This window comes from Genypterus blacodes, unplaced genomic scaffold (assembly GCF_046128005.1).
Source record: "Genypterus blacodes isolate CSIRO-AG114 ecotype Tasmania unplaced genomic scaffold, CSIRO-AGI_Gbla_v1 ptg000154l_1, whole genome shotgun sequence".
NCBI classification, from domain to species: domain Eukaryota; kingdom Metazoa; phylum Chordata; class Actinopteri; order Ophidiiformes; family Ophidiidae; genus Genypterus; species Genypterus blacodes.
The window spans coordinates 1298041-1311179 of record NW_027466956.1 but is presented as its reverse complement, the minus strand read 5'-3'; the positions used below and the strand labels follow the sequence as shown (position 1 = coordinate 1311179).

The 13139-nt window shown below is 42.3% G+C and overlaps 1 protein-coding gene across 1 annotated transcript in view; it reads left to right on the top strand.

Annotated features, from left to right (window-relative positions):
• Positions 1–13139, top strand: part of tyro3 (TYRO3 protein tyrosine kinase) — a 45377-nt gene that overhangs the window by 6869 nt on the left and 25369 nt on the right. Inside the window, exons 3-8 of the mRNA XM_076166002.1 lie at positions 4794–4894; positions 7836–8006; positions 10426–10512; positions 11046–11161; positions 11235–11415; positions 12320–12462. Of these exons, the coding sequence (XP_076022117.1) occupies positions 4794–4894; positions 7836–8006; positions 10426–10512; positions 11046–11161; positions 11235–11415; positions 12320–12462 (799 nt within the window). The remainder of the gene's footprint in view (positions 1–4793; positions 4895–7835; positions 8007–10425; positions 10513–11045; positions 11162–11234; positions 11416–12319; positions 12463–13139) is intronic.

Here is a 13139-nt window from a genome sequence, read left to right as displayed (position 1 = left end):
AAACAGGATTCTCACCGTGCTGCCAGCCTTTTCCAGATGGGAGAGGGATCTTTGGAGAAGGTAGATGACGGCTTCATCCATCCCGATGCCAGGCTGGTGGGAAAACTGCAGTGGGTCCATTGATGGTCTCACCAGGGGCAGAAAGTGGTTTAGAACCAGTCTACCCAAGGTCTTCATCAGCTGCGATGTCAGTGCCACCGGACTGTAGCCGTAGCCCACTCAGTTGATCTGCGCAGGACTTGAGGCTGATGCCATCTGGACCCGCAGCCTTCCTAGCCTTGCACCTCCGCAGTTCCCTTCTCACCTGCTGTGCTGTGGTGGACATGGTGAGGCAGGGGGTTGAGAGTTCCTACCTGGTGTTGCTGTGGGGGAAGGGTGATAACAATAAACAGGGATTAGTATAGGGGGGGGCAGAGAAAGGAAAGGGGGGGGAGGGGATTTCAGCAGTGGGGTGGATGACTGGTCAAACTTGTTACAGAAAATATTCCAGTCATTTACCCACCTTCGGTCCCCAATGGGCTGGGCCTCAGGTTTCTTGATACCAGAGATGGTTTTAAGGCCACTCACACTGTTCTGCTGCAGCTAGTCCTCCATTTTCTTCCTGTAAGTGTTCTTTCGCCGTGACTCCTTGAGACTGTGAGACTGGCATTAATATGGGCCTGATTTATATGAGTTCCGTAGCCAGCAAATCACTCTTGGTTAATGATCCGATTCAAGAACATAGCATAGATATGTTGAGCGCTAACTCTGACTTTTCATCGTTTGAGTTCTTTATTCCTAATCCAGCACCTTCTTATGCAGGAAATCAATCCTCCTTCTGTTCAGTGGTCATCTACTGCCCCCTTATACTAAGTTCTCAGATGAATTCTCCACTTTTATTACAGACATGGTGACTCATGTCGACAATATCATAGTTCTGGGATACTTTACCATCCACTTTGAGAACCGAAACGATTCATTTTGTAGGGCTTTCACCACCCTTATTGACTCAGTGGGCTTCTCCCAATACGTCCAAGCCACAGAGGTGGTCACATGCTCAATGTAGTTCTGGCACGTGGGTTAGTTGGAGCAATGTAAAAATATTTCCCATTCTGCCCACATTATGGGATCATTCTCTTATCATTTTCATGTCGAGGTACTGATCTGTGATAAAGGCAAGCCGAATGCCTTTTTTGGCTGTGCTTTAATTCCTAGCGTCATTAACCAGCTTGCTGTGGAACTACCGCAAGCCCTGGAGGTATTAAAAGAAGGCCTCACTGGATACTCTAACGCAGGGTTTTTCAACCGGTGTGCACACTAGTGTGCCAAGAGAGATTGTCAGGTGTGCCGAAATGTGTGGGAAATCCGGCCCGCGGTGCTCCGGAAGAATCTTCTGGTCTGTCTTCCGGGAAAAACGCAAATTCCCCGTTCTTTGAGCTCTCCACCTCTCTGCATGCTGCACAATTGCTCTTGATGCAAAATGCAGTGATATGAAAAGAAGTCCGGCGTTTCAGGATCTTTTCTTTTTCAATTAATCCTTTCTGCTTTCCTACCATGGAAGGAGCCCCATCAGTAGTCAGAGAAACCAGCTTTTTTTAAGTTTAAGATGTTCTCGCCTAGTACGGGAAAAAAGCTCATCATTGCAGAATAAATGTCCTCTCCCCGTGTTTGCCCTGTAAGCGGTAGCAAAGCCAGCATTTCCTCGACAAATGTGTCCCCTTTGAGAAAGCGCACCCAGACTATAAGCTGCGCGATGTCTGTGCGGTCGGTTGATTCATCCAATGCTAGCAACTGTGATAAAAGATCGTCTGAAATTACTTCCACTTGAATCAGACAACTGCAGCTGGAACTTAAATCAAAGGCGCACTGCCGAATTTTCACACGATTTTGGTTGGCTAATTATAATTATTATGCATTCATAACCAGGCATGTCGGGGGACACAAAATAAGCATCCGCAGGCCAAGTCTGTTGAGTAAGCTATAGACCCATCTCAAATCTCCATTTCCTCTCAAAATTCTCAAGCTTTGATTACCTTGACGCAAATAACTTGCTTGAGCCGATCTGGCTTTAGGCCGCTTCATAGCACAGAAACTGCAAAGGTCTCAAATTACCTATTTCTCACCGCTGACTCTGGTGCCTTTTCGGTACAAATCCTCTCAGATCTAAGTGCAGCCTTCGACACTGTGGATCATAAAATCCTACTCAATCGCCTTGAGACCCACATCGGTGTTTGTGGTCTCGCACTCCTTGGTTCCGATCCTACCTAACGGATAGATCTCATTTTGTTTTATTAAACAATATCAATGAATCTTGCCACCCTGTGAATTGTGGCGTTCCACAGGGTTCTGTACTGGGCCCATTATTATTTTCTATATATATGCTCCCTCTTGGGAACATAATTTGTCCGTTTGGGATAGATTTTCATTCCATGCGGATGACACCCAAGTGTATGTTTCCATAAATCTCAACTATCAGTGGGATCTCCAATTTGGAGTCCTGTCTTCTAGCCATTAAAGGCTGGATGACAAACAACCTTTTTGCTTCTTAAGGTTGATAAGACTGAAATGCTGATCTTGGGACCAAAGAAGCAGAGACAGAAACTTGAGAATCGTTAACTTTGACAATTGTCCCATCCGTTGCTCCGCAATGGCAAAAAACCAGGGTGTAACATTTGACGAGAATCTAACTTTCAGAAGCCATATAAATAACGTTACAAGGGTTGCTTATTTTCATATCCATAATATAGCCAGAATCAGACCGTTTCTTAGCAAAGCGGAACATCCTCAGCTTCCTGCATGGATCGCTGCCCTAGGAGAAAGACTCTATATAGAACTACATTTTTTACTGTGCTTTACCTTTCTCATCATCTCTCTCTCTCTCTCCCTGTCTCTCTCTCCCTCGTCACTGGCCTGCATTGTATTTCCCAATGCATGACTTTTATGTGTTTTGCCCTGCATGCCTCTGTATAATCCCACTGGAAGTTCCTATTGCACATTTGTGGAGAGGGAATCTCTTATGGAATTGCCTCTCCCGAGTTTTCTTCCTTTTTTCCCCATCCATTTAGGTTCTCTTGGGTTTTTCCTCTTCTTCCTTGAGAGCTTTGGGCTGGGTCGGGAATTTTCCGGATGTTGTGGGTCTGTAAAGCCCTTTGAGACATTGTATGTGATATTGGGCTATACAAATATACTTGACTTGACTTGACTTTATTGGTCACTTTCTTGCTAACTGAAAAGCCCTGTTAAAACAGACCACAGACATTGACATTTTGCTTCTAATACACTGGTATGTACACTCTATATTGTCTATCATTATTGCATGTTTCCCTTGTGATTTAAATTAATTTCAGTTTTGTTTTGATATGATTAGCTTAACATTTAGATGTAGTATGTGAACACGCATTCTTTCTTTACTCTTTGGCAAATAGAGTGCATCATTTTCAAAATGATCAATAAAACCTGATTAATTGTATGATCTAGCAATTAAAATTTTTGTAGAAGCAAGTGTGGTGCCCACATAATTATAAAGGAATATAGTGTACTACTTAGAGATTTTTTTTACTTCATTCAATCTATGCGCGTAATGGTTCCATCGTCAGCTTTAATTTAGTGTTCCATTCTTCATCGACTGACGTTACCAGGAGACCAAATTTCTATCACATGGATCCTAGCAGACCCTTTGCAGCTATGTTGACACAATATATATTGGCCCTCAGACCACAGATTTCTTGTTGGTGCATCAACAAATAACTACAGTAAATACAGGCTCAACACTCGTCCTTGTCCTTTTCCTCTTCTTCATTCCCTTCCTCTTGGTCTATGTCTCCTCCTCTTCCTGTTCCTCATGTACTTCTGTTCTTTCTCCTTCTCCTAGCCTTCAGCTCTCCTCCTGTTTCTTATCTTATCTCCCTCGCCCTCCACCTGTATTGTTTTACCCAAAAAAATGTGAATCTGAAAATATCACACTGATGAGTCAATTAGTCAAAAGCTGATCACATCAGTTGACAATCATTCAGAGTTCGTCCCTCCTTCCAAGACTGTAGCAGCATCATAATGTCATCAAAAATGTTTTGATCAGCACAAAAATAAATAATAAATAGTAATTCACAGATAGCCAATAAGAATGAATGTCTGCCACAATGTTTAATGAAGCTTAATTTTAGTTTATTGTTTAAGACATCAAGAGGATGTTACCGCCTCTCCGAGTGACAGACAGACAGGTTTTGTGTTTTTGGTAAACATCTATAACAAAACATACCTGAGGCCAGACAAGTACCAGGAGCTCACCTACCCACAATACTCAGGGTACGCAGGGTTTTTATACATGCTTACATGACATGACAGCATCACTGAACCTGCAGATACCACTGGTACTGTTCATGTACAAAAGCTGTCAAACAAATAAAGAAAGTAAACAATGGCAAAAATAAAAGACAAATCTCACACAAAGAGAAAAGAGACATAATGTATTATTTCTTTATGTTTAGACATGAGATAGACGACGAGAGGGCGCCAGAGGGACTGATCAGCTTCAAGAAAAGCAGGTTCCTTGAAGAGTAAAAACATAAACTATCTAGTCTTTTGCAACTTTTAGGCTGCAGTGCTCATCACACACCAGAAAACTAAATAGATAGACTAAATCTAGATAACTTTGCTATTGTTCCATCCTGGGCACTAGTGGGGCATAACTGTCACAATTGTCCTGAGGGTTGGGTTGGAGAAAAACCATGTGGCTTCTGGAATTGTGGTGTTAATGGAAGGTTCATACATCTGTGTTCCAGTTCAGGTACTTAAGGTGTGTTTGGTCTTGGTTTCAGTGTGAAGTCGGTCCAGCAGCAGGATGCAGGTCAGTACCGATGTGAGGTGGAATTCCACAGCATTACAGTGTCCTCTGACTCGGCCTGGATCACAGTGGAAGGTAAAGACCCTGAAAGTTCCTGAACCCACCATGTTTTACTTTAATTGTGTGACTAGCCTATGTGCAGTGGAACTGACTTTAATGGCTTTTTGTCCTCTCTGACCCTAAATACATCACTGTGTATTTTAAATGCTTCAATCTTCAGATCTTCAATTATCCAACCCCAACCCTTTCCCCCACTGCCCTCCTTTTTTGGGATTTTTGCTCTCTGGCGTTTCTTCATTTGATACATCAGATGTCATAGCAGATTACATTTTGCAGCATTGTGTGTCACAAGGTAATGTGGATGTGTGAATATGGTTTGTAAATGCAATGTGTCATATTTGTATTTTTATATTTGACTTTACCAGTACATTTGTAACTGTATGAATTATATGTACTTGTATGAATTATTTTATCTTTCTTTGCACAGGCACTCTTTACAAGGAATCTGTTTTCCTTTTGTTAACACCCAGAGACTGCAGGACTACACAATGGTGTTTTTAGTGAAAAGTAAATAGACCCTTGTGTTCAGGTGTTATGTGCTTTCACAGAGTGACAGGGAGCTGAAATGTGATTTTCACCTTATAACTCTCGATTCACGATCTCCGATTCCTGGCCTGTTTGTAGCGAACGTAGCTAGCTAGTATCCCCAAGACTTGTCATCAGGACTAATCCTGCAGCTCAGGGAGTCAGTCGTGAACTTACATTTGAGAGTCTAGTCCAATCATTTCTGGCTACTTGGTTCGGTTTATCTTTAACCTGCCACCCAGGTGTCCTTGTCAAGGACATTAACACCGCCGACCTTCAGCTGCTACATCATCACCCGTCTGTCTTGTCTGTTGGTGTGTGTGTTCTGAATACTAGCGAGCACTGCATTATTTCAGGCCCACTGCCCTCTTCACGTTTTGCCAACATCAAGTTTAGCCGACTTAGGCAGCTTCACATCTGGCTTACTGCATTGCCAGAAACATCCCCTACGTGGACATCTTCATTACCTACAACAGAACGGATCTCCTTAAACATGATTGCCTCCATCCAAATCATGTATGATCATGTAGAAGCATTTACCTCCTGAAGGTCACTAAGCTATGAAGCGCCGTTTAGGACAAAAATCCATGTTATATACACACACAAACTACTGAAATCCCACACATACACCTTTAAACGCACCTCTCATAGACCATGTTTTAGACTTGGCCTACGCACAAAAAGGCCACATGCTTGACCTGGTTATCTCAGACCACTTCTGCATAATTTTCCTAGGTTCGTGCTTAGGTTCCCTAAGCACAACAATGCAGTCAGAACCATAAATATGCATTTCACACATGAATGATTTGTTTATCAGTCAGTATACTGACATGGATATACCTCACCATGTCATTGTGTAATAACAATAATTGACACCATTGGACCCATGAAACCTGGAAATTTATCTAGAACTCCAAAAGCCCTATGGAAAAAAGGGGTAAGAACAAAAAAGTTGAAGAGTGCCTGCCGGCAGGCTGATCCCAGGGCGAGGAAGACCAAGCTGCCTGCTTCAGACACTACATGATAACCAAAACAATGCTTCATTTCTATTCTCAACTATTGACAAACTGCTAAACCCAAATTGATGAATCCCTGTTGAGCTTCTTCCCCGAATCACATCACCAATTTCCCACCTTCACCCTAGGAAATGTCACTGACTTTAAAAACATAACAATTTCACATAGTAACAGATCTGACCAATCTCTGCCCATACAACATTACATCGCCAGCCTGAGAAGCATGCACAATTTTTCTCCTACTACCTGTAATGATGTAGAAGAGGTGAAACAGCAACTCGGCTCCTGCACTTGTTCCCTTGACCAGTTCCCACAAAATGTTTAACATGTATTTCATTGTCACACAACATTCTAAATATTGTTAACAATTCTCTACAATCAGGAGTCTTCCCTTCTTTCCTCAAGCATTCCATTATTACAGCATTATAGAAAAAGCACAGCTTTAACCCAAAGCAACTACAGACCAATCTGCTAGCTGCATAGCTATTTATCACTACGCCATCTGTATGATGTTTGTCAATCTTGCTTTAGGACTAACCACAGCACTGAAACAGCTCTTATCAAGTAGTCAATGGTCTCAAGATCAACAATGCTACAAATCATGCTAACTGTTCAGCAACTGAGGAAGGGAAAGCAGGGCTCAACTCAGGCTGTGCTCAGCAGATGAGAGTATTTGCTGACCCGGACTGGGGAAGTTGCGGAGTGGTAGAGAGAGCCATTTGATTTGTTGGAGGGGTCATGGGAGTTTGCCCATCAAGTCTACATGTGCTTTGTGGACTGGATGGAGAAACTCCCATGACCCCGGTCTCTGTATAAACAAAGTGAGAGCTGTGTCAATGACCTCAGCACAAAGTCGAAAACGTTCCCAGTGAGTGTTGGACTCTGCCAAGTTGACATTTTGTGGCATTCATAGACAGGATCTCAAGACATAGCCATGGTGAGGAGAGCGTCTTGTTTGGGGACCTCAGAATTGCTTCTCAGATATTTGAATCAGACTATGACCTTCAGCACGCTCTGGCGCAGTTCAGTGGGATGCCAGGTTGGGAGTGAGTTGCTGCCTCAAGAGAAGGAGTTCAAGTATCTTGGTGTCTTCTTCATGATTGAGGGAAAATGGACGTGAGATGGACTGGATTGGTGCGGTGTCAGCAGTGATGTGGACATTGTACTGGACCATTGTGGACCAAGACCCTGAGGTAGACCCCCAAATCGCTAGAGGTATCTCATCTAATCTGGGAACGTGGGAGGAGCGGGAAAGTTTTCCAGGCAAAAGGGGCATCTGTAATACCCCACTCTGGATAAGCAGGAGAAAATGGATGGCTGGATGGACTTTTGTGTTTTTGCCATGATACTCTTTTCATCCCTTTGTGTTTGTTGTTGATGACCCTTTGTACTCCCTCTGTTTTTGTGTCATTTAGGAGTCCCTCACTTCCTCCAGGAGCCTCATGATATTGCCACGTTTCCTGGTGCTCCCTTTAACCTCACCTGTGTAGCGATTGGCCCCCCAGAGCCTGTGGAGATTTTGTGGTGGTTAGGGGGATTTCAGAAAGGGGAACCCGGGCCGTCCCCCTCTGTCCTCCATGTTCACGGTAATTCAGTTCAGTTCATTGCCATTCTTAGATCATTGCTGCTGAGGGTGGTGCCAGTGTTGGCCATTTTAAAACATGCCAGGCTCAGCTCCATGTCTAGAAGTAGACTGTCCAACTGTCAATTCTGACTCTTTAGTATGTTGGCTTGTAAATTTGCTTAGGTGCTATAATTTATTAGTTCTTTCTCTTAAGGAAACTTAATGTTTTGTGCAAATGTAAATTCTGCGCTGCTGGTCATATAGATGACAACTCTTAAGATGATTAACATGACACTTTAGAAAAACATTTTATAGCGAGAAAAGTGGGAGAGGTCTGATGACATCACAGGAAGTGATTTTATGAATTACAAATTCTAAAGTCATCCTAGAATCCCCTACAGGCCACAAATATAGAGTTGCATTCATGCTACTGAGTGTTTGAATTTGAATTTGGAAAATATATAGAATATATTCTATTGTAACATCTGGAACCAAATATTAAACTGTAATTAAATGTTAATGCCATGAAGGATGGCAAACAAAGCTTAATTTGAAATGTAACTGGAATGCTCAAGGAGCTGGCCCTAGAATCAGCATCAGGTGTAGCTGGATAACCTAAAATGAATAAATGGATAGCCAAGGATCCTTGGAGTTTTGATATTAAAATGCCTCTCAAATTGATCGTTCCAGACAATGGCGCCTCCGGAATTTTTTCAAAGGGGGGGCCAGATGGGGCCACTGAAAATCTTGGGGTGGCCCACCAAAAACAAAAGCCTTAACAGAATTTCAGCAATTCTATGACGCTGTTGTAGTATTAAGGCTAGTTAAAAACTGAGGAATCACCTTATATACTTATATACTTTGGTTTCTTATGCTGTGTTTAATGTTACTAATTATCTGATGTGCATAGACTATTAACTGTATAGTTAACATTTTGAGTTCCAGAACAATCCTGTTTTAATGTGTTTTGTATCTGTATATGTGTTAATCGATTCATTGTTTTTCAAAATAGGCTAGTTGTCCTTTTCATTAAAAAGACAAATATATAGCTTAATTTGAAGGAGTACTGTAAAAGGTATGACTTAAATTCTGATTTTTGCATTCTAGGAGCGAGCTACTCAGAAACGGATGGCAGTAAACTCAAACAGTCATGGAGCGAGACTCTAAATTTGAGCACATCACGCCAGTTCTATGGAGCGAGACTCTAAATTTGAGCACATCACGCCAGTTCTAGCATCACTTCAATGGCTTCCTGTCGGTGCCTGTCCTTACCTCTAACCTATCAAATACTACAGGCCCGGCTCCAGTCTTTCTAACCTTATTGCCACTTACGTTCCCGTGCAAACCCTAAATATCTCAAAAGGCAGGCCTGCTTGTTATCCCAAAGGTCAAGACAAAGACTTTTGGAAATACCTTTTTTTACCGCACTCTATTTCTGTGGAATAAACTTCCTGTACTTATTATAGAGCCTCCTTGGACAGACTTTGTGCGCTCTTAGTCAATGGTAGAGTGAATGTAGTGATAGGATGGATTATATCATATATCTTCAGATCAGCTGTTATCCAGCTTTGTGGCTCTTGAGCTGTCTTAACATTAAATGTTAGATCTGCTTACCCTCCCTCACGGCCACCGTCCCTTCCCCTGTCCCATCATCTCCTCCACAGCAGATCCATCCCTGCCATATCCTCCCACCCTGCCATTATCTAATTCCTAACTAACTTCTTACCATCTGCACTGGCAATCTGTCCCCCTGCAACATCATCAGCTCTACCTGCTTACCTGGACAGCTCCTCTATCTACCCCCATGAACTGCTGCTCCAGCAGAGAGACTCTCATAACTATTTGTGATGTATTGTAGTGTGCTTCATTCTCTAATATTCTCTATCATTGTCTATCTCTCTTTCTCCCTCTTTTCCTCTGTCTCTCTCTCCCTGTTCTCTGTCTTACATGGTATTTACTACTGCATGACTGTTTGTGTATAGTGCTTTGCATGGGTTGTTGAACTTGGTGTATGATCCTACTGAAAGTTTCTATTGTGCACCCGGTCATTTGTTGAGGGTGAATCTCTCATGGAATAGCCTCTCTGGATTTCTTCCTTTTTTCTTTATACATTAAGGTTTTTTCAGAGGAATTTCCTGATGTTGTGGGCCTGTTAAGCCCTTTGAGACATTGTCTGCAATTTTGAGCTACAGAAATAAAGTTGACTTCACTTAATTGTGAGTGGACGATAAAGGTTTTTTTTAAACTACCAACATTATGAATCAATCAATCAATCAAATGAGAATACCTACTATAAGCAATAACAGAGTAGCCAGAAGTACAGAATCATAATTTTCAGCCATATCAACCAATCACAGATTAACAAGGACAGGTTGGTCATAGTTTATTATAGACAACGGCAGTATATACATGTTAATCAACTGTATCTTAATGTCATGTAGGTGTGAATAGCAGTATGAAGTTTTACTGTGAAGCAAGGAACACCAGAGGAATCTCTGTGTCCAGGACTGGCACCGTGCACATCAAAGGTGAGCTCCATAAATCTTCAATTAAGTATGTATTACATATTAGTCCATCTCTCTTTCTGTCTTTCTGTTTGCTCACTGTGTTTGGATGCACTCAATACTCTCTGCTCAATATTTGTATACTGCAATTAAGGCAAAAAAGTCCGACACTCCGCTGTTTGGCTCTGTACATGACACGTTGGATAATTAATTCTTACAATTAATGAAATACTTGAGTTGAGTGATTAAGTAATGGCTGAATTAATCAATTTTAAATCTTTAATATGATTTTATTAAATCAAGAATCTCTTAATCGTGGTGTCTTACTTGGAGTAAGCATACTTTGATTTGTTCCAATATCAGTCACATTCCTAATTGATTGATTTCCTTCATTGCAGTATAACGTATGTTTTCTTATGCATGTAAGTGCACATGCATGTACTGTCTTTCTCTGTTCTCTCTGTCTTTCTGCTTCTCATGCTCTCTCTCTTGTTTCTTGCTCTTGTGTGTTTCTCCTTTTGTGTATCTGTCTCTCTCTCTCTCTCCCTCTCCCTCAGTGTTGCCATCTGCTCCTGTGGAGCTCCAGGTATCGCGGATGGTGGACAATAATGCCACGTTGACTTGGAAACCAGGGTTTACAGGGCACTCAGAGCTGTCAACCTGCATCATCCACGTAACTCACTCGCACGCACAAGCACACACACACACAACAACCACACACTGTTAATGACCTGTTTCCTCTATAGATGACGAGGCACTCAGGTCTGAGGTTGGACCTCCCTCAGCTGCAGGTTTCTGTTCCTCCTTATCATCAGGTTGTGTCTGGTCTGAGGAGTCACTCCAACTATAGCACCAGGGTGTCCTGTGTCAATGAGGTGGGAGTGTCGCCCCTCTCCCCCTGGCTGAACTTCCTCACTCCTGAGTCAGGTAAACTGTCTGGGTTTACTCACTTTCCTTCTGTCATCATTCAAGAGCCAACCCAGACTGAGTCTGCATCATGCTTAGCTTCCCTGTGATGCATTAAAACAATATGTTTGGTCTTATCACTAGCATGGCAAAAATGTAAAGTTTGTAAAAAATGTAAAGGAGGAGCCATGTTACCCAAATCCAAATTGTTTATCTTACAGTGGCCATTTTAGGATAGATATGAGTTTGTCAGGCTCTGTTCTTCACAGTGGGACTAAGCTTAACTCTCATTAAGCGAAGATCAATTTAGGCCAGCTCAGATGGGTTTTTTCGTCAATCAAAAGCTTGTGTCAAAGCTGGTGAGTTATGTGTTGGTTTTGTGCTTTCCAGGTTATGTCACACTTCCATCTCTCTGACATTAATTCCTTTTAATCTCTTATTGGCTTCCTTGAAGAATGGGTTATGATTTGGTTCGTGGTCCAATCATAGCATTTGTGTAGTAGCTTTTCTGGCAGTTTGTTGTGGTGTAACTGGTTTACACTGAGCTTCTCTCAGACACAGCTGAACACAGTTTCAGAGGCTGGTGCTGTTGAAGTTGTTGTTGTGTGTGAGAGAGAGAGAGAGAGAGAAAAGCTGGATATTGGCCAGTACATTCCAGTCCCCTGTACAAGCAGTCTTTGTTTGCTGCCTCAATCTATATGAATGGAGTGAGCTATAGCTCAGTCGCACCACCTGCAGGCCTAGTGTCTGAACTCAATGAAGTTTGAAAAAATAACCCTTTACTTAGTCACATCACTTAATCTGGTCTTGCAAACGTTCACTTTAGTTGCTGACAGAGAAGTGTGACTGAGCAATGATTCAACACACAACGTCATGGTAGAGGTACCGTTTTGAACCAATATGTGCTGTGTTTATCTGCATACAGTACCCGCTTCAGCTCCAAGAAACCTGACCTTTGACCTTTTAGAGCGGCACCTGTTGCTAAACTGGGCGGACCTTAGGGAGGAGGAACTTCAAGGTAAACTGCTGGCCTACAAGGTGCAGTGGACTCTGGGAGGAGAGCCACAAGTAAGAGACATCCCACGATACTGTCATTGTTGCTTTGGCAATTACAGAGGTGCCCCACTATACTGACAGTCCGTACATTTACATGCACTCAATATTAAGAGTGTTTGTCCTTAATCATTGATAAAGGCAAAATGCAATAAAGCTGTATACATCCACGGAATTGAGAAAATTTACATGGAGCCGTAGTCTCATTTAGATGTTTTATTCAATTCAACTTTATTTATATAGCGCCAAATCACAGCAAACGTTATCTCAAGGCACTTTACACACAGAGTATTAAAAGGAGCCCAACATTCCCCCATGAGCAAGCACTGGGCAACAGCAGCAAGGAAAAACTTTTTGTTTCTTTAACAGGAAGAAACCTCAGGCAGAACTAAGGCAACCCTGGCCGGTCCTGGCTGGCCCTCACTATAAGCTTTATCAAAGAGGAAGGTTTTAAGCCTACTCTTAAACGTAGGGAGAGTGTCTGCCCCCCGGACTGAATCTGGGAGGTGGTTCCTAAATAAATAAATAGTTACACATAATGATGTAATTTGTACATGAGCAATATTAATGCTCATTTTGACATTTCTGTACATTGATCATTTCCTGGATTAGCATGTTACCTTGTTTTGTGGGCTCGGCTCATTGTTTCTAATGGGTTGGGCTTGCTATCACTATGGTCCTACACTTCTCTA